Here is a 22,765-nt window from a genome sequence, read left to right on the forward strand (position 1 = left end):
TATAAACTCAATTCTGAGAAAGTCACAATTGTGAGATATAAACTTGTAATTCTGAGAAAAAAGGCACATTTGGGTGATATAAACTTGAAATTCTGAGAAAAAAAAGTCAGAATTGTGAGATATAAACTCGAAATTCTGAGAAAGTCACAATTGTGAGATATAAACTTGTAATTCTGGGAAAAAAGGCACATTTGGGAGATATAACCTTGAAATTCGGAGAAAAAAAGTCAGAATTGAAAGATATAAACTCGCAATTCTGAGGAAATAATCATAACTGTGAGTTTATATCACAATTCTGAGAAAAAAAGTCAGAATTGTGAGATAAAAATAGATAACCTTTTTTATTTTTTATTCAGTGGTAGAAACAGGCTTTCATATAAATGCAACATTGGTGAGCATAAGATAAAAACATTTAAAAATCATACTGACCCTATTAACTTTTAAACGGTAGTGTGTATATATAATGAGTTTCTTTTACATATGTTACAAAAAATCTATTTCATACATTTGGCCGTTAATGTTGGACTCTGGCATTGTAGATGGAATAATTCTGAGCTGACTGAAGCTGAGAAAATTGCTCTGTTCATTCCTTGAATTTTTGGGCTTGGGTATTGACATTTCTGTCACACTTCCTGTGAGCTTTCTGTTAAAGGAAGATAAGAATCCACATCCCTCTTGCAATAGACCAACTGTCAGTATTAATTAATGAGTTTCCCAGGATTCAGCTGGAATGGGTTTCTTTCTTCCATTGACTTAAATGCAGACTTTGGTTGCAGCATTGTTCCAAAATCGGCTTAAAATAGGACATTAACCTTTTTCTCCCTCTTTTAGTATTTACTTGCATATTCAGCTGCATCATAAAGAACTAAATATTTCAGCAACAGGATGTAGTTTAAATGTTAAAGTGATGCATTAGTTAATAGACCCTTCTAAAACAGTTGTCATGCCAAGATTAATATTTGGATTGTGCATATGCTTCTGCCCAATAGTGTGAAATAGGTGTGTGGCTATAGTGACAAGTGCTGTGTCACTCTAGGCTTCAGAATCCAATTATAACTGGTAAATCTCTCCTATGGCATTAACCGAGACAGGATGACTTGAACTTGATCACCACAGCAGGGGTGGATTCAAGTCATCTGCATATGATTTATAGAGGTGCTCAGTGATCCAGTAAAGTGACTTTCTTGTTTTTTTTTTAATTTCACACTGTAACTTTTAAATTAGCGCCACCTAAATGCCAGAGTGGTTTTTAATTAGCAATTTCATGTGGTGCTAATCCACGATCCACCCTTTTCTAAAATGACTTGTGGAACGGTCCATTGGCAAGGTGAGTTGACACCCGTGAGTTAGGTGCATTTCATTAGCATTAGAGGAAGAGCTGCTGTTTTCATAAGTACTTTAGGAGGAAATATAATCAAACACGGATAACCACAGTGATGGGATCTGGACTTTAACCACATCATGACTGGATTAAACCAGATGCTTTAGTGCGCTCAGACTTTTTGTACAGGTGTTATTGAGGTATGTAAAGATCTTGAAATTCTGCCATGCTTTTCCAGTCTAGATTTCATGACTTACAAGTACAATATTTTATTGCACTTCAGTCAAAAGCGAAACAAATACTTGAGAAACCTGACTGATTATTTTTACTGCTTTTATTTAAAATAATAATAAAAAGTCTTTTGTAGATATCAGGTTGTGTTTTAACAGCAGGTGGCTTGGCTTTACATGAAGCTGCATCAAACAATCATTGGGACAAGCTCCTACAGTGCTATGGTGATGAGATCCCTCTGAAGCTGTGTTGCTTTATTTTTGTTGCTATGACACCTGTTACATCAGCAGCCTGTGAAAGTGAAAGGTACATGTGAAAGGTGGTGCTGAGGGATTTGTCTGCCTGAAAATGGTGCAGCCGGTAGCGGAAACTGGAAATGGTTTTAACACTATTTGTATTAGTTTTGTAGTTTTGGTCTTTATCTTGACACAAAGTAGCTACAGCTGTCTACTCCAAATATGTCTCATTGTAAAATTGCTTATTATGATTCACTTATTCAGTATTTTTTTCACAAACATTTCTGGGTTGGTTGATCCATTCATAAATCCATGATCTCATAAGTGTTTTTATTTCATAATTATTTGATCATTCATAAGTAATTATGATTACATAATGAAATCAAAGCTGACATTGATACTACTTTTTCAGACATTTTTAAGTCTGGTGATTAAAGTGATTATAAGTATATAGTAGTTCTAATGAAAATTATATATAGACCAGTCAAAAGTTTTTGAACGGTAAGTATTTTTAGTGTTCTTTTCTGCTCACCAAGCCTGCATTTATTTGTTCTAAAGTACAGCAAAAACAGTACAATTTTGAAACATTTTTACTATTTAAAACAACTGTTTTCTATTTGAATATATTTTAAAATGTAATTATTTCTTGTGATTTCAAAGCTGAATTTTTAGCATTATTGCTCCATTCACATGATCCTTATTTTTTTCTTTTTAAAAGTCTATTTCAGATAAATGCTGATTGTTGGATCTTAAATAATAATAATAAATGTTTCTTGAACAGCAAAGCAGCATATTAGAATGATTTCTGAAGGATCATACTTTTGACTGGTAGTGTGTGTATATCTATCTGTCTGTCTGTCTGTCTGTCTGTCTGTCTGTCTGTCTGTCTGTCTGTCTGTCTGTCTGTCTGTCTGTCTGTCTTTCTTTCTTTCTTTCTTTCTTTCTTTCTTTCTTTCTCTTTTCTTTTCTTTTCTTTTCTTTTCTTTTCTTTTCTTTTCTTTTCTTTTCTTTTCTTTCTTTCTTTCTTTCTTTCTTTCTTTCTTTCTTTCTTTCTTTCTTTCTTTCTTTCTTTCTTTCTTTCTTTCTTTCTTTCTTTCTTTCTTTCTTTCTTTCTTTCTTTCTTTCTTTCTTTCTTTCTTTCTTTCTTTCTAATTTATTTATAAAATAGATTGCAAAAATGTAATGTAAAGTCTTCACATGTACCAACAGTAAAAATCAGGTAGCTCTCGTATGACTTCCCAAAGTGAAACTCTCTTTATGATAATCAGGTCTTTAATGAAGTCAATGAAGTTTTTTATGCTTAAGAGGAGGACTTTATTATTAAAAAGGAATTGGAACATACAAACTCTACATGTTACTATAAAACCAAATTACGATAGGTAGTAATTACAAAAAAGTAATTAATAAGAGATCAAAAGTAAGAGTAAAAAGAAAAAACATTAAACTAAAGTAATTTCTCATGGGTATGTAAGTTATTTTTACCATTTACAGGGGGTAGTCTGTGATTTTTATTGCCGTCCAAATCCAGAATGTCTGTGTTTATCTCTCACCACCCGCGTAAAAATCCCTGGCCAAATTACCTACATTTTTTGATGAACACCAAGGTCATGTGATAATTAAATTGCCATCCGAATCCACATCTCTGAGTTTACACAAAGAAATTGGTTCAAAATTCAGTGTTTAAATCCTTTTTGACCACTGCTGATCACTGTACGGTACTCTCACCACCTGCTTAAAATTCCCCGTCCAAATTACCTACTGTTTTTTGTCAAACACCAAGATTGTGTGGTAAATGAATTGCCGACCGAATCCACACCTTTGAGTTTACAAGAAGAAATTGATTAAAAATTCAGTATTTAAATCTTTTTTGACCACTACCACACACTATACAATAGCTGTTGTACTTCGCTGTAATTTGCATGCATGTTAATTTCTGAAGTATTGCATATTTACAAGAACAATATTTCATAACTGCTTCAGCACAGTGAGTGGGAGCAGAAAGTAGAAGAAAAGCACATAAACATTCAAATTGGGTCTTTATCATGGCAGCAGCAGGTTTGCAATATAATTTTAAAGTACGTATTATATACAGTCATGAAGATGACTATATTGCATATAATTTATATACAACTATAGCGCATCTATATTCCTATTTTTAAACAGGAGATTTAAATAATCAAAAAATAAATAGGATTATATATGATAAAATATGCTTGGAATAAGTAGTAATTTTAAGAAGTAATTTTTAGTACGTTTTACACAATAATAAGAATACATTTGAAAATAATTAGTTTTATTTACAGCAGACAATCATCTGACTGGCAATGTGAGCAGAACTCGCTTATTATGTCAATACACTGTAAATAAAAACCTATTCCAATCCATGAGTTTTATCACCGAAATGACATGTAAATTTATTTTTACAGACATCCAAATGAGAAACAATTATTGTCTGAATGGGGCTTAAGAGACAAAAAAAAGAAGAAAAAAGAGAGTTTGTGATGTGTAAAGTTCTAATTCATCCTTTGAAAATGAGGTTGAACTGTGTATTTTCTGTAATGCAAGCTGTTTATTTAATCTCAGTATTATATCAGATCACTGCAGGCTAATCCCTGTTCTCAGTCTAGGTCTGTGATCAGATGTTGATCTACAGGTCGTATTAAGTCTCCTGGAATGTAAAAGTTTGCACAGAAGGGTTCAGTCTCCTGTGCTTACTGTTTCCAAGAAATTTTGGCATGGAGCAATGAATTTAGAGTCCTTTGGTCACCCCCTAAGTCTGATTACGGTGCACTTTTCTTGCTTACACTGTTAACTGAGGTTAGACCAAGGGCATCTTTAATCACATCAACATGCAGGAAACCTGAGTAAGCAAGCTATGAATGTCTTGTTTAGCCTTAACGCATAGTATGTGTAAGTTTAATGACTGCTTTATGCTGATACATCTTAGTACTGTACACCCAAATGAAAGAGGCGCAGCTGTGAACCCAGCAGGGGACTAGACGGCTATTGGTTCTTTGGCTGGTATGACATGCAGCTCAGGAATGTGCCTGTCATTACAAGCACCTCACGGTTGGCCTCTCCTGGCCCTGTATTAGCGGTCTGATTGAGATGCGTTCTGAAGAAGGCCTTTGTGCAGACACTCCACAGCCAGATAAATAGCTGACTCCAAACTCTAGCGGTGTCCCCTTGTGTTCAATATTACACTGAACATGGTTTCCATTAGATGGAACAAAGCCAGATAGAGATCTTGTTGGACATTGCGCTAAACAATGTTCTTGTCTCCTTGAAAAACAAAAGCTGGTTTTAAAATGGTTTTCTCTCTTAAAATAAGAGCAAATCTCTACAAGTTTCGAAATCTTTGAGCCTTTTGGAAGCAGTGAGAAAAATGCAATGTTTATGGGAGCGTTAATGCCTAGGAATGGCCTCCTGTCTGGAATGCACGGATGAGAGGTCGTCTCACAATAGATCATTGTGAAAGATTTCGTCAAAGCCCGCCCATCAGGCATAGGCCAAAACAATTCTTCTGTAATCTTCTTGCCTGTCACCAGACCACTTGTTTTGATGCCAAGAAAAGTTTTAATCAAGCTCGAAACTTTGTAGGTCAAGCTCCCATCACAGTCAGCCTTCACTCTTGAGAGATCTGTTTTACAAAGCTAACAGGTTGATTATATGAGATCTCTGACCTTGCTAACCAGATGGCTTTTGTCAGACCTGGAGTGATCACATGATCAGTTTCGGGGGTTGGGAGGGTTGGGGTTTGAGGTCAGCGGTCATGGTGACGTCTAGTGCCGTCACTGAGTGGGGCGCCTCAATAGTAAACTCTGCTGTTGTGTAGTCCAGAGCCACTATTGAATATTAATCTGTTTATATTTTAAAATAAACCATTTTCTTATGAAATGTAATTCTGTTAGTATCTCTTTCTTTGGTTTCGTTTCACTTGACAAACCAGTGCGCTTAAGACTGCAAAAATCAACCTGTTGCCATAGTAATAGAAGAAACAGAGGACCGCTACACAAGAGGGGTTCAACGAGAACATTTGGCCCTCTCGACTACTCATTAGCATACCATCCCAGAGCCAATCGGGAGACAGAAGCTGCTAGATTGCTTCAAGGAGACTGGCTATGACAACAGCCCCCTCCTCATTCCCTCCCCCCTTCCTTCCCGGGGTAAAATCACCATAATCCCTGTAGAGATCTGCCCCGACTGCAACAGTCACACAGGCATTGGAAGTAGATATGAGAGTGTATGTGCTAAGGCTTGTATGATCAGATCTCTACATGGGGCTCCTCAAGGCTACCTTTTTCTGTAGTCTTTCATATGGAAGAAGTGGATGGTTGAAAAGACTCACACTGCGGTCCGGGACCGGCCGTCTATGGAGGGCCCTTTGTCCTGGCCTGTCTTTGATGTGAATGTGGAATGCGCTGCCTGGGGAGTCCACTGGAGCAAACCCGGCTCTCAGTACCATTTCATCCATCAAAGCATCTCAGGTCTGCTCATTTAGGGACCTGTTTGGCAAACTTGCTTGCTTGAGGGATTGTTTGGTGAGTTTAGAAATTTTTGCTGTCTGTTTTCGTCTGCCGTCTTTGTCTCACACCTGTTGTTGTTCCTTTGCTTTTATCTTGGCATCTGTTTAGTCTCGTCTTATTTTACTGTTTGTGAAATCTAAACTTGAAATCCCTCTGATGACTCGGGCCATTTGTAAACGAGTAGATGTTATGTTAAAACACGACCTCATGAAACCTGTTGCATTTATCCTGGCAAACCAAAACCAACCTTTGATGGTTTTCAAACACTGCATCAGATCCTGACCATGTATTAGTAAACAACAGCTCTTTTCTCTTTTAAAAGCTTGCTGATCTTTCATGCAGGTGTCTTTTGAACACTATTACTTCATCTTCTGAGTAAGATTTGGATGTTAACTCTTTACCCAAGCTGAGTGATTTGCATCAGGCTTTGGATTGGTTGTTGTCTTTTAAGAAGTGATTTGTTTGTTTTTGAACATGCCTTGTTCTGAAAACATCGGTGGGGGACTTTCCCCTCCGAACCCCCCTCCTTGGCCTCCATTCCGCCTGGGCGCCACTGATTCGGACCACTGGCATATCTGCGCTAGACCAGCTGTAGCCCTGACAATACGTCTAATAAAGAGAATGTCATTAGCATCTGAATAGCCTGCACCATGTGTGGCGAGCACATGCACACTTGAAACTTTTACACAGGAAAAGAGAGCAGCATTGAACGAAAGCAGAGGGTGTCTTTTAGACCACTCTGTCCATAATTTGGCGTTCAATCTGTTCCGCCATCTTTTAAACCTGTGACTTGGACGTCTTGTTTTAGATAACATCAGCTTGGGTAGCCAATGGTATTTTAAGCTAATGTTTCGGGGTCAAGGCTATTTGGGTTAGCATAGTGGTTTTTATTTTCCTAGTATTTCAAAGAATGTCTCTTACTGTTTACTGGCTATAGGGCGACTGGCACTTGACCTCACAGTCTAATGGAGAGCCACTGCATGTCTTTGATTGACTGTTTTTCTAACCCCTCCGGTCTCGCCGAGAGTTGCACAAGCTTGGGTTTTAGAGTGTTGGAAATTCAAGAAGATGGATTTCTGTTTTTACAATCCTATCACTAAACCAAACGATTGAATTTCAGAAACGACAGGAATGTTTTGACTCTCAAAACTTAAAGGTCACAGGTCAGGTGTGGGTGGACTCTTTAGTTTGGGGAGATGTTGGGCAACATGCTGAGGAATGTTTCATGCTAGACACATTGATGTAAAAGATGTTGTATGCAGCCATCGATCATTGCATGCACAGATCCTAAAAAGGTGTAATGTTTTATAATTATATTTTTCTCACTTTTGGTCTTTTATGGCATACACTGTCACATGAAGTGGTAGTGATAAACCTTAACCACAAGATGTCTCCCTACATCCACTGTTCACACTAAGCAACTGTTGTAAGTTGCTGATCTCTGGTCAGTTTGTTACAGGAGGACTTTTTTTTGAGTTTTTGACTTCTTGTCCTCTCTCAGTGCTGCCACTGCTGTTTTTAATATTTTTTTATATATTTTTGCTAAAGTTGCATGCATGTGCTTTTCAACTAATTGGGCATATGCTTTAGAAAAACAGGTTTCATTTATGTGGACTGTCTGTGTTTTTCCAGTGTATTTTTCATACAGTATAACATCTTAAGTATAACATTTTGTGGTTGTTTTGTCTGAATTGGTTATGTTTTTTTTACACAAGGCTATATTTGTGTTTGTGTTCTTGTGTATAATGCTATACTAATTACAGACAGTGTTGTGGCCAATGCTAGTATGTCTGTATTTTCCCATCACAGAGATGGCTTTTCATGTCTCCATTTGGAATTCAGCACTAGAGTCCCTGTCAAACTTTACTGAACTCAGAGATTCCGACTATATGTGTCCCTCCCCCTTTTAACCCCCTTCAGGAAGATGAAAATGGTGGATATTGTAGCACAGAAAATGCCATCAGAGAGCGACGTGCATATGGCCCGGAGCTTTCTCACAAAGATTTTACGAAGTTCCATGAGGTATGGTATCAATGTATCCACAAGAAAACCCACTTCCTTTCTTATACCACCCAGTCATAATGATCTACAATCATAATCCCTCCATGGCCTTGTGATATCATCCATCAGAAGTTTCCAAATTTTCATCCTTGCATATGCTCCATATCCCTCATTCAGGGTTCCCACAATCAGAAATAACCTGGAAATGTTAGGGAATTTTAAAATTGTGTTTTCCAGGCCTTATTTTTCGAATCCAAAATGAATTGCGAAAATAATGAGTGCAATCTCAATAAATTTCTTTTTAAAAATACTTATCCAGTTCAGTTCAGAAAGTTATTAGAAGGTGTGGGAACCCTGTGAACCATTAATTCTTGTATTGTTGTAAGTATAGATTTCATCAACATTGGTTCCAAATGTTGTTGTTTTTGTTAGTCTAAAATTTTGCACACATTTTGGCAATGTCTATAAAAAATATATGCACTAATTATTGAAAATGTCATAAGTCAGGACAATGTATTTGACTTCTTTTAAGATGCTCTGTTTATTTGTTGTGGCAGTTTTCGTAACAAGTATATATGTATGTCTATTTTACTTCATGCATCCCAGAAAGAACCGATTTAAAGGGTACGTTGCTGTGGTATGAGTGTTGAGAGAGTGGACTTGTGGTTTATAGATATTTAATGGTGTTTGTAGGTGTTTGTTAGGCTTTGTATTTGGCAGTTGAAAATATTGTGTTGATGGTGAATCGGCATGCTCACAAGCTACTTCTCTGTCTCTTTCCATGATCATTACACTACTTCCATAATCATCTACCATGTTTTGACACTCTCCTGTCCTTCAGAGTAGTTGTAGTTCTGCTTGGTGATCTGTGTTTGCCATTCGTTTTGCAGCTGTTCACAAAGCAACATTTTATTGCCTTGTTTTCTAATCTTTCCTCCTCTACATCTTTCTCTATCCTTCTCTCTTTCCTGTTTGCTGCCCACAGAAAAAATGAACCCATGAGCAGACCTCACTCCTGGCATGCCACCAAGTTCAACGAGAGCCATTCAGAAGCCAAAACCCAGTCCACACCCTCACCAGTCTGGCAAACAAGATATGATGCAAGGTAATTGGAGAGACAGAAAAGAATTTGTTTCTGTTTATATCGCTTCTTCCAGTGAAGATTTAGGAATGAAGACCTCTATTTATTCTTTTACAAATATACATTGAATGGCAGAAACATTTGAGTGTTGCATTTGCAAGTTTATACAGCCTTTACATGTGTTTGTTTTTCTTAGTTCATTCTCTTCTGAACTCTCAACTGGCTGGGAGCAAACCAATCTACGGAGAGTATCTGATCAGTTCAGCTCTTTGGGAAGTATGGACAGCTTAGAGCATAGCTCACATCCCTATCCACCTGGTCGTCTTTCCCCAAACAAGTCTAATAATAACAGCATTGAACATTTGGGTGGTGGTAAACGAGACTCTGCATACAGCTCCTTCTCTACAAGCTCAGGAACCCCAGATTACTCACTTTCCAAGAGTAATGCTGCATCCACTGAAAACATGCTCTACAAAATTAATCAGTGGGACTCAAGTAGCAGGCACAGCAATGGCAGACATAGCCAAAGCCTAAGTGAAGGGGTACGACAAGATGAGAGGCTTGGGTACTTGCAGCATCTCTCGAGTTCAGGTACCTATGAGATTCCAAAAGCCGAAGAACAGCCAGGCACTCGGCATTCAAGCTCTGGAAGAGTTATTATTGGACCAGTCTGGCATGTCCCAGATATGAAGAAAAACATGGTATCCTCTACACCACCTCCTGCTCCACCAACACGCAGTGATAGTTTTGCAGCTACCAAGGTTCACGAGAAAGGTTTGATCACAGGCACCTCTGAGGGCCATGGTGTTCATGTCCAGTTAAAGCCTCAGGTAAAAGCATTGCAAAAGTCAGGAGAAACCCATGAAAGCACACAAAGGTCTCACCAAGTCAATGAGGCAAGTCTTGAGGGTCGACGCGATTATAACCTGCCGTCCAAAAATGATTCCTCAAATCCCTACATTTCATCCGATGCCCATCATCAGTATCCACACCAAATGTCATCAGACAAGACATACTCCCTATCAACGACAGACGTCAGAGATAGACATCAATCCTATGCCCCTGTTCCATACCATTCCCGTCAGTACAGCGACGAGGGCACTTTCCACGCTCAAACTAGGACAATACCAGCACTGAAACCGCCCTTCAGTGGCTACTTTAGCAGTATGCAGGAGCTGCCCACAAACAACCACATGCAACCCAATAGCCAGAATCAAACTAGAAGGCCAGCTGCATCAATGTCCGGTCATGTTGGAGGTACTTCTCATCATATCGCTCAGGGAATGACCCAGGTTTCTTTAGTGAGAGTTGATGACTCTAAAGCTTCTTCAGTCTCGGAAATGTCACACAGTGGACGGGACAGGATGTCCGTAGGTTCTCAAGGAGGAGCAAAAGACCGCTATTTCTCACCTCAGTCACAGCACCATGATGCAGATCATAAACACAATAATGCCCCCTTCAAACAAATTGACAACCACCATCGCATTTTCTCTGCACCAAGTAATATACCTGATTCAACAAAACCTTCTGAACTGAGGGGGAACCAAAAGCAACTCCATGTTTCTAGCTCTGATGAGCATTCTGGTAGTTATCCTGCCAGTAAGCAACCTGAGCACAGGAGAAGTGCTGGTCATATCCATCTTAAAGAGTATTCACAACAACCCTTTCCAGCTAAAAGCGAGTCAAATATATGCCCCCAGAAAACACCTATGCTGTATTCTCTGGCCCAAGAGAACAATGACATGGAGGACTGTCAAGATGAGATCAACAACGGAAGTGCACAACAGGAAGCCCTTGAGAGTCAAAGTGGCAAACAGACAAGACGAAGTGACCGATTTGCCACCACGTTGCGCAACGAGATCCAAATGAGGAGAGCCCAGCTTCAAAAGAGTCAAAGCGCAGCCACTTTAGAAAGTCCGGTTGAAGCTGTAGAAGGGCCTGCGGTCTGGAAGACCACTGGGACTTCTTCTCCATCCTCGGATGGCTGCTTTTCCAGCTCTTATAAAGATCATCTGAAAGAAGCCCAAGCTAGAGTCCTCCAGGCTACTTCCTTCAGGAGAAAAGACCTAGAGCCAGTCTTGTTTGAGCATCCAGGTACTGAGGGTCCCACTCGGAAAGACACACCTCCACTTCCAGGTGTCTCCGAGGTCCCACCTAGCAAAACCACCTCAGGGAGTAATCAGGTGCTTCGCATCGGTAGCCGCAAGCGATTTCCTGCAGAAAAGAAACTGCGGTCTTTCTCTGAGCCAGATAAAATTCATGAAGTAGGAGCTAATGAGTGCTCCAGTGTGGCTGATAATGCTGCACCATCAGAAAATCGCCACCGATTATTTGAGGCTATAGGGAAACCAGCTTTTCCCAAGCTTATGCCAAAGCAAAACCTGCAGATATTTGAAGACACCAGACTGGCCAAGTCTGGAGGCATGCACTTTTCTGCAAAGTGTGACTCAGCAGGGCGGAGTAACAGTGAAAGCTCAACCCCTATTGAGCACCACCTTAATAATGAAGGTCAGGATGGCCCTCAATTAGTGAACCAACAAGCCATGCTAGAACAACAGCGACTTGGCACCTTTGCGGAGTATGAGGCCAAATGGAATATCCAGAGGAAACCAGCCGAACCGAGAGTATCTGGACGATACCACTCCGCTGATAACATCCTTGATACAGGAAATGAGACACGGAGTAAGCCCTCCTGTGTGCATGAGAGATCTAGATCCTCGCCTTCTGCTGACTTCTATGGACAGGTTGGTTTTTTTCATATTTAATGAAGTCTCTCAGTTGTCAGTGATTTAATTATGTTGTTATCTGTTCAAATTAGGGCTGGGTAAAAAATATAAATTTCTTGGTTTTAACCAGTTCTTATTTTTACGAAACAATATTGATTCTTAAATCCCAAGTATCAGTTAGTTTAACCTGTTTCTGTTCAAAAAATCGCAATAAGCTTTGTGCTTTGTTACTTTTGATATGAAACAAAGTCTCAGATTTCAAATTCTGTCCATTTTATTACAGTATTCAAACAATAAATGCCGTTTTGGCACTGTTTAATGTAGAGTGACAGATCGCTGTAGGGCCTCACTTTCAAGAGAAACGACATGTGAATTGATTATCTCCACAGCTTTAATACCAGTTTCAGCTCTATATAAACATGAATAAATATTTGAAAGTATGTTAAAAGAAAGAGTACAACTTACCGAAATCCGTATCTTTGCAACGGGAAGGTTTTGAGGTGTAGGCATGTGAGTATGACATAGGAAGTGTCCAATAAATCCATTCATAATAAGGCCAAGGAGTAAAATAACAGCCTAAATTGAATTTTTGCTCTTCCTTCGGCTTTTTAAAGACCCATTTCAGTTTTTTAAAGTATAGCAGCTTGTAAAGAATGTCATATAATGTCACATTTACCTCAGAAAAAAAATGTATTTGGTGACTATATGTTTTAGTCAGCTAGAAAAATGAACTCTAGAGAGGAGCATTTTACTAAATATATGCACTAAATAACATTTTCAATAAAATTTGTACTGTTCTTTAATGTCTAATTTACGTTTGAATAAATCTGTCAGGTTTTATGACAGCCACAAATTTTCCATATTTCAAAAAATGAATTGGAGTAGAAGTATAATTATGTAAAGTACAGCATTAGTTGGAAGATTTTTTCCCCTTGAGAAAATTTGGCATGTGCTATACCTGATTAATATTGAATCGAATCAAATGGGAAATCGAATCGCAAGCTTGAGAATCAGAATCAAATCGAATCATGAAATTCGGGTCAAAACCCAGTCCTATTAAGCATTTACTGTCAAAGTTTGTTTGTTTTTATTTAGAAAGCATCATAAATCAAAAGTGACTTAAGTCTCACATATAGCCCCAGTGAATAGCAGTGATGACAATATAAAAGCCGGAACTTAGTTAAACATTAAACTCAGTACAAAAAGTCACACCCTTAGACTAGGAAAGTTGCAAGTAAGATCACACAATCATGTCAACCGACTAAGACCATAATTACAAAAGACAATAATCTTAAAATAACCAAAGTTAATAGCAGTTGAGATATATTAATACCTGAACAAGGAGGTTACGTTTTCTAAGTTGTATCTGTATTATTTTCCTCCCAGAAACTTCCAGTTCAAGAAAAGAAGTCAGCTGACTATTCCAAACCTGAGAAAGATCTTTGCGAACAAGATAAGAATAGTACAAGGTGAGTGCTGTATTGTTTTGTTTTTTTCCCCTATTGTCTTTAAAAAGTAAAAAGATACGTGATTTTATTGTTTATTGAATATCACTCTGCACTTTTAACATGCTTGTCATGATTATCATGATACTCCTGGGCTTGTTTGAAACTAAGCCAAACAACTCCCTTTGTAATGGAAATGATACCAGTGCCAACAGCCCTGGCTGAGACTGTGTCAGTGTGCCGGTGAAACTATTCCTGTGCTAATGGCTCTGATCTTGACCTTGTTGCATAGAGAAATCCACAGTTGGGCCATCAGTCATCCCTCGTTGGGTCAAAGACAAACAGTAGACTCTTTATGGTCCTTGCAGCCTTGGGATTTAGCCCAGCTGTGACAGCACTGCCATCCACACTGACTGGGCTTTGTTACAACGAGATAGTTTTGAGGTGTAGGCATGTGAGTATGACATAGGAAGTGTCCAATAAGTCCATTCATAATAAGACCAAGGAGTAAAATAGCAGCCTAAATTGAATTTTTGGTCTTCCTACTGTTTTTTAAAGCCCAAAGTTGTAAAAGATTTAATTCAGGTTTTATTCTGCATATGTAATCTAGCAGATAATGCATTTTACTCTAAAAGAATCATGAATGCTAGCCCTGTACTCTGCTACGGAGAAACTTCACTGCTTAATCCAATTCATAATGCCCAACATTCTGAATTTTAAAACTATCTGGATAAAGAACAGAAGGCTTGTATGTAGATTTTGTTCTTGAATAATGTATCAAACTGGCATGAAAAGGAAGTAGCATTAACTATGTGAAGTTGGGGAATGTACAGCTTGATAAAATGGTTTGCTAGGCATGAAATGACCTTCAGTTACCTTAGCAATTTTTTGAAATCATGTCTTTTCATGTCTAGCCTAGGAAAAGTTCTATTGATCCTCACTTTATAATCTAGAAAGCCCAAAATGAAAGAAACCGTGTCCTTTGAAGATGCAGCTCAAGGATAAAGCATAGAAGGCTGGGATGTTTATTCCTTTTACATGCAAACTTTTTAGGTGGGGCTCCAATAGTGTGATTCAGGTCAAATTGGATATGTACTCTCAATGTTTGAGATGCAAATTAAAGTTTCAGTTAGTTTACATTGCCATTAATTTAACTCGATCAAAGCAACAGCAACAGGATAATTTTCTAATGTCACAAACAGCTGACCTACCTATTTATCTTAATATTTATCTAACCTTTCATATTTATGTAACCATAACTCTACAGGCATATCTTCCTTTGGCTTCTGGGTCATCCTCTGTGTAGACGTAAGGAGTGGCAAACTTGAATAAGCATGTTACCGCCAAACATCCATCATCCAAAGCCTTGTAAATTGCCCCCTATGAAAGGTTTTGTCTTGATTCTTGCTTGTAATTAAGGTGCCATGGAGAGCAAACTATGAATTATACCATAGACCTGCATCTTCATTTCATAGCACTTGGAAATCGTTGTTTAAATGTCAAAGTCTTCCTCTCTGCCACCCAATCGTTTTACTTGTGTGCAAACACAAACAACTCGATTCTAAAAATCTAAAGTCCTAGCTGAGAGAATTCTTCACTTCAGTAAGTAATATTGACAGAGACTTGTAATGTTAGAAAACTGTTTGGCAACTGTTGACTTTTATGAGTACAGCTAGTGTGGACTGAATCCAGTTGGAAACATTTCAATTGAGCTACAAGCATTTTAGCCCCACCCAGGTGAGATTACATATGTTAGGGGTACAGGAAGCACCTGTCGCTGAGTTGAGAACTCCCAATCATCAGAGGTGAACACTGCTTCTCATACGCTCAGGTTTCATATTTAATGCAAGGATTGCTATTTAGCTGTTTCTATCAAGTTTATATGGACGACAGCATAGTACCTGGATTATGGACTTTTTTGAAGTCTTTCAGAAGAAATTTAAGCCATTCTGAGACAGTAAGTTTAATTTTAAGAGGTGTTTTCTTAGTTGTTAGCTCTCGATTAATGATACTTTTCTTGGATTAATTTTGTTTTTACTTGATGTATGTTAAATGCTTAGTAAACCAATGAAAACATGCAGTTGCTTATCCACGTCGGGAAATGTTTGGTATGTCTCTCTATTAGACGTTTCTGCTACTGGTAGATATTTTGTCATATGAACTTCATCAAACAAGGGAAGTTAGCAACAGACTGATGTTTGATTATAGGTGGAGTGTTGTGGACAAAAGCTCACATGGTATTACAGCGGAGACGTTCTGCATGCCAGTTCATGCTGAGATCAAATGCATGTGTTAGACACTAGACACGAGTATCAGAAAAAACCTGCATCCTACTAGAATGTTACCCATGCATGCGTGCTATACTAATGGCATCTGCGATTAAAGCATGTATCAGATAACACTGTGAATGATTCGTAAAGTTTATACTCTATATTTCTGCATCTGACATTTCCTTCATTCTTTCCTTTTGTACACTACCCTTCAAAAGTTTTAGGTCAGTAAGATTTTTACTTATTTTTAAATCATCAAGGATGCATTAAATTGATCAAAAGTGAGAGGAAAGACTTTTACATAATAAATATAAATAGATATTCCAATAAATGCTGTTCTTTGATATTTATATTCATATATTCATGGTTTCCACAAAAAATATTAAGCAGCACAACTGTTTTCTACACTGATAATACGAAATCTTTCTTAAGAACTAAATTAGCATATTACAGTGATTTCAAAATCAGGAGACACTGAAGAGTGGAGGAATGGCTGCTGAAAATTCAGGTTTGCCATCACAGGAATTAATTCAATTTTTAAATATTTATTAAAAAACTGTCATTTTAGGTTTCAATGTTTAAAGGTTTCAAAACATTTTTAAAAATCTTACAGACCACAAACTTTTTATCTGTAGAATAACCATTAACCATTCTACAACTACTCAGTATTTATTTGCTTTTCTTTACTCTTCTTTAATCTTTCTATGTTTCTTTCTTTGGAGCACAGCCACTGGTTCTATACACGCAGCAGGTAATTCAGTATGCCGTGTCTTTCTGTGGAGTTTGGTAGATTTTTAAATGTTGCATAGTATAAATATATACAGTTGAAGACAAAAGTTTACATACACCTTGCAGAATCTACAAAATGTTCATTATTTTACAGAAATAAGGGGGATCATACAAAATGCATGTTATTTTTTATTTAGTGCTGACCTGAATAAGATATTTCACATAAAAAGACGTTTACATATAGTTCACAAGAGAAAATAATAGTTGAATTTATAAAAATGACCCTGTTCAAAAGTTTACAGACACTTGTTTTTTTGTTTTTTTTATAGTAAAGTCCCTAAACAGTTAAACTTTGTGCTGCTTTTTAGAAAAAATCCCTCAGATTCCACAAATACTTTTGTTTTTCAGTAGTTTTGTGTATTTGAACCCTTTCCAACAATGACTGTAATTTTGAGATCCATATTTTCACACCGAGGACAACTAAGGGACTCATGCAACTATTACACAAGGTTCAAACGCTCAATGATGCTTCAGAAGGAAACCCAATGCATTAAGAGCCGGGGGGGTGAAAACTTTTTAATTTAAAGATCAGGGTAAATTTTACTTATTTTGTCTTCTCAGAAACATGTATCTTCTGTAGCATCTGAAGGGCTGTACGAAATGAAAAAAATATGATATTTAGGCGAAATTAGAAAAATGTACACATCTTCATTCTGTTCAAAAGTTTACACCCCTCGAATATATCGTGTTTCCTTCTGAAGCATCAGTGAGCGCTTTAACCTTCTGTAATAGTTACATATGCATAGTTGCATGAGTCTCTCAGTTGTCCAAAGAATTTGTGGGACCAGAGTGATTTTTCTAAAGAACAGTGAGCAGTTTAACTGTTCAGGACAAACAAGGGACTCATGAACAACTATCAGTAAACAAGAAAATACAGCTGTGGATCATTCAGGTAAAACTTTTGAACGGGGTCAATTTAATACATTCAACTATTATATTCCTTTGTGGACTATTGTAAATGTCTTTTATGTGAAATAACTTATTCAGGTCAGTACTAAATAAAAAATAACATGTATTTTGTAAGATTCCTCTTATTTTAGTAAAATAATTAACATTTTATTGTCAGACCACCGATCCTTAATAAACGTCTATTAAAGGTGGCTTGCTAAGCCCATATAGAAATACATTTACATTTAGTTAGTTTCATATGATGTTGTAATATTAGTTTTCGTTCCCAAGCAATTTTATATAAAATAGTCACACAAGAGTTTTCTTATCCCTCCCTGCCCTCCATAAATCTGAGTAGACAAGGAAGAGAGTAAAAACATAAACGAAAACAATCGAGATTAAGAAGGGAAAAGCGTTCTCCTTGCCAGTTGCTGCAGGGGAAAGATCATTCATTCTCCACAGCATGACAGGCTTGTGGGAACAGAAATATGCTGGGTATGACAGCCAGCCTGGGAGTTACCATGGAGAGATGGTGAAATGTGGGAGAAATGTCTGCCTGCCTATCGATTTACGCTGAACACAGTGAGGCTTTGTGCACCAGAAAGGACAAATACATTCAGAGTCTAGGCCTTTGATAAACCTTCATTGGTGGATTGCGATTTTTACTTCAAAGCATTTCACTTTTGTTTTTCAGGTTAAATGAAAAAGGATACAGTGAACTCGTATGCAAGGAGAAACCAGAGGCACCTCCTTTGGCTTTGACTGAAGACCTGGAGAAGAAGGCTTTAGATCCTCCATCCAGTCATCATAAAACTACTCTACATTTCTCTGACCATAGCTCTCGCAGTGAACCTTCAGTCCCCTCCAAAAACAAGAGCTCTGTTCTCTTGCCCCATCTGGAGAAGTACAAATGCCCTGAGGGCACACCTCCTCCTCTTAGCAAATTTCAGGAGGTCCAGCCTGGATCACAAGGAGGAGTCTTGGCCTCACTCTCTCCTGTCAACAATCAAAGCTCCGCCTCTCTTTCAGCCCCCATTCCCTGGAAGGGCTCGGAGCATAGCAAAGGACCAACCAGGGAGGAGGAGCTACAACAAGAACTTGTGCCTCCTCCCTTTCCACCTCCTCCCCCTCCAGCTGTCCTGCCCACCCAACAAACCGCTGGCCCGACCCAGCCCACCATGGAGGGGCAGCGCTCGCCCTCGCCCCAGTTTGCTCCCCAGAGGCTGACTGACAAGCCCCCTGTCTCCGTCTCTATACAGGATGAAGCTCCTGGAAGGTAAGACTTTCTGTATTTAGAGTTAAATTCTGCCGTTTAGGAATTCTTCCAGGTCTGTGCTGGAATTCAGGGAGATTTCCACTGGCAAACCACAGCTGGGCTCCTCTCAGCTGCAATCTTAAAACCATCACTGGAAACTCTCCCTACAGCCCAGTAATTTAATGACAGTGCTTCTCTGACTGTCTCTTTATTGTATTCATGCACATACAAGGGGCTTATTCATGTGTCCTTACTGCAGATTGCCCATGTGTACTGCAGTTCTTCAGATCAGTCATAAGAGGGATACCCCCAGCCTCAACTAAACACTGTTGAAGAATATCATTTCTGGTGCTTTGTTTTTGCTGGAATTGAGAACTTTTTAGTAGCCCTACATTTTGTAGCCATCAGAAGCCTGGACGTTGACATTGTTGTATGATTCCTAACTATATGCATGGATTTAGTCACAGGAACTGACATGTCTTGTTTTCCTGTATGCAAAGCCTACTAGCCTGAAGTAAAAGATCAAATTTCATGTTTTTCCACACAGATTACACCCTTAAAAATAGTTTTTCCCTGCTCTTGTTGTGTTCATCTTTTGCCTACTTTCCCAGTTTTTCTTATGTCCCATTTCTTTCATTCACCGTTGTTGTTTCTTTAACAGGATGGACAGGGTTAAAGATGAGAACACGTCTGTGAAGAAAGTTCCCATTAAGATTGTCCACTCCGAGAGTGACACCCAAAAAGAAAGTCGACAATATCTTGACCTCTCAATCGAAACTCCTCTCAGCTCTCAAGGACCTGGAGTAACTCATCTTCAGAGTTTAGGGAATCCGGATCAATCATACTCTTTATTCTGTACTTACACCAGGCAAAAGGACCAAGGGCCTGATTTGAAAGAAGCAGATATGGGCCCTCTGAAAGACCAGGGTCCACAAACTAACATGAACCCAGTATCTTATGTGTTACATGGCCTGCAGACGGGTCCTTTGACAGATCAAAGCAGCAACGGAGTGTCTTCACACCCCTCGCAGATGCAGGATGATGAAAAAAGAAAGGAGCTGGTTAAAGACATTATGGACAAGGACAGGTCCCTAGTGGACATTTTAGACCAGAGTAAGATGAAGACCACCATGGATCTGATGGAGGGGATTTTCCCTCAAGGAGAGCAGCTATTGGAGGAGGCCCAACAACGCAGGAAGGCTGCACCGAAACAGCTCATTCATCGCAACTCTGTGGAGAAGTCAGTATTTCTTACTTTTAAACCTTCTGTTCATATTTCCTACCTTAGTTTGCCAAATTTGTGTTTCATTATTTATTCTTGGAATTTACCCTTAATTACAAACCTATCCAGAAGGAAGACAGATTGAGCTTGTGTGTCTGATGTTCCGTTTGTTATTTTAGTCAGTAGTTTAGGGTTTCTATTGAATGGTAACCTTTCCACCGCTGAATAAAGAAAAAGGTCATTTCTTTTTGTTTACATCTCACAATTCTGACTTTTTTTTCATAAATGTGAGTTTGTATCTTGCAATACCGAGTTTATATTTCATAATTCTGACTTTTTGCAATTACAAGTTTATATCTAGCAATTTTGACTTTTTCTTGCAATTTCAAGTTTGTATCTTGCAATTCTGACCTTTTCTCACAATTCTGAGTTTATATCTCGCACTTCTGAGTTTATATCTTGCAATTCTAACTTTTTTCTGGTAAATGTGAGTTTCTATCGTGCAGTTCATCTCACAATTTTCTGACTTTTTCTCACAATTCCGAATTTATAGCTCACAATTCTGACCTTCTTGCAATTCAGAGTTTATAGCTCGCAATTCTGACTTTCTCACAATTTATAGTTTATAGCTCGCAATTCTGACTTTCTCACAATTTATAGTTTATATCTCGCAATTCTGACTTTTTCCTCACAATTCAGAGTTTATATGTCGCAATTCTGAAATTTTTCTCATAAATGTGAGTCTGTAATCTCACAATTCTGACTTTTTCTTGCAATTCCGAGTTTATATCTTGCGATTCTGACTTTTTCTCGCACTTCCGAGTTTATATCTTGCAATTCTGAATTTTTCTCGCAATTCCAAGTTTATATCTTGAGAAATTTTAAGAAAGTAAACTGGGAGTTAAGTCAGAATTGTGAGATATAAACTCAGTTTATGAGTTATAAAATCCAGTTCAAAAGATTTGCAAGTTTATATCTCACAATTCTGACTTAATAACTCCCAGTTTACTTTCCTAAAATATCTCAAGTTTAAATCTCAGAATTCTGAGTTGTTGTCTCGCAATTGCGAGTTGATATGACGCAACTCTGAGAAAAAAAAGCAAGAATTGCAAGATGTAAACAGAAGAAGAAAGTCAGAATTGTGAGAGCAAAACTCGCAATTACCTTGTTTAATTTTTTTATTCAGTGGTAGAATCAGGCTTGCTTATTATTGAGCCCTACCCATGTGGTTTTCATAAAAAATAAAAAACTGAGAAAGCTATTTAGTAAATATTTAAATTGTAGCCTGTCCAATTCTACTTCCTCATTCAAGTTATGATTCATAAGCTTGGTTTATTTTTCTTGTTGCAAATCTGGGGCACTAACTCATCTAGCAGTCTGGCAGACTTTGTGTAAATCTTATGTCACTGAAACAGAATGTCAAAAATAATTCTTCTTAAACACTCCCCTGTCTGCCATTGGTTGAGTAAACAGACAATCCAACCTCAAAGTCACATCACTGTGTTTTTGTTTATTTGTTTTTTTAATCCTGTCACAAGTAATTCTGTGGCATTTGGATCAATTGTTTATGTTATGATCAATTTAGTTTCTTCTAAAAGTCATCTGTGGGTTCTCAGGAAAGAAGAAGGCAGTCTGGTGGCGGCCACTGCTTTAGTGACTAATTCAACCTACTACAGCACATCTGCACCCAAAGCAGAGCTGCTGATTAAGATGAAGGACATGCAGGACCAGAGTGTGGAACACAACTCAGAGGAGGAGCTGGAGGAGGACAATGAAAGTGATCTAGCCAGCAAAAAGGTAGCAACATATCAGGGATTAAATCAGATACTTCTTACTAGTCCATTGTTTCAATTGACTTTACCCTTGATTTTCTTCCTCCTTGCAGCATGAGTTGATTGACAGTCTCAGCAAGAAATTGCAGGTCCTGAGGGAAGCTCAAGAGAGTCTACAGGACGACGTACAGGACAACAATGCTCTTGGAGAGGATGTGGAGGCCATAGTACAGGGTGTCTGCAAGCCTAATGAACTCGAAAAGTTCCGCATGTTCGTTGGTGACCTTGATAAAGTGGTCAATCTTCTGCTATCTCTGTCCGGACGCTTGGCCAGAGTAGAGAATGCCCTGAACAGCCTGGAGGAAGACGCTTCACTGGAGGAGAGGGTGAGAATAAAAATTAGGGATTTGATAAAGCATTTGTGCTGTCTTTGAATGACATTGAAGGGGTCCAAATGATCAATTGTTCTTCTATGCCAAAAATCATTAGGATATTAAGTAAAGATCATGTTCCATAAAGATATTTTGTAAATTTCCTACCCTAAATATATCAAAACTTAATTTTTAATTTAGTAATATGCATTGCTAAGAACTTCATTTGGACAACTTTAAAGGCGATTTTCTCAATATTTAGATTTTTTTTGTAATTGAAATTCCAGATTTTCAAACAGTTGTATCTCGGCCAAATAATGTCCTATACTATCATATACATCAATTTATTCAGCTTTCAGATGATGTATAAATCTCAATTTCTGAAAATGGACCCTTGTGACTGGTTTTGTGGTCTAGGCTCATGAGAAAATAGTTTGTAAAAGAACACAGAATATCGATAAGGCTGTAAAACTACAGTAACATAAAAGTAGCATGTTATGCCAGAGATATGGCTTACTGCTGACATAGACAAAACCACTTTGAGCCTAGCTCACATCATTTCCAGAACCTTTTTTTCCCCTTCGTCTATCCTCTTACTGTTTCCTTACAATCTCAGTCTTTAAATTGGTAC

At 38.1% G+C, this 22,765-nt stretch overlaps 1 protein-coding gene across 1 annotated transcript in view; it reads left to right on the forward strand.

The window, feature by feature from the left end:
• LOC141346779 (protein Shroom2-like) overlaps positions 1-22,765 on the forward strand; it is a 61,528-nt gene that overhangs the window by 35,728 nt on the left and 3,035 nt on the right. Inside the window, exons 3-9 of the mRNA XM_073851736.1 lie at positions 9,301-9,420; positions 9,593-12,140; positions 13,509-13,591; positions 18,209-18,790; positions 19,431-20,009; positions 21,608-21,788; positions 21,877-22,149. Coding sequence (XP_073707837.1) covers positions 9,301-9,420; positions 9,593-12,140; positions 13,509-13,591; positions 18,209-18,790; positions 19,431-20,009; positions 21,608-21,788; positions 21,877-22,149 — 4,366 coding nt within the window. The remainder of the gene's footprint in view (positions 1-9,300; positions 9,421-9,592; positions 12,141-13,508; positions 13,592-18,208; positions 18,791-19,430; positions 20,010-21,607; positions 21,789-21,876; positions 22,150-22,765) is intronic.

The sequence above is a fragment of the Garra rufa genome, chromosome 12 (genome assembly GCF_049309525.1).
Source record: "Garra rufa chromosome 12, GarRuf1.0, whole genome shotgun sequence".
NCBI classification, from domain to species: domain Eukaryota; kingdom Metazoa; phylum Chordata; class Actinopteri; order Cypriniformes; family Cyprinidae; genus Garra; species Garra rufa.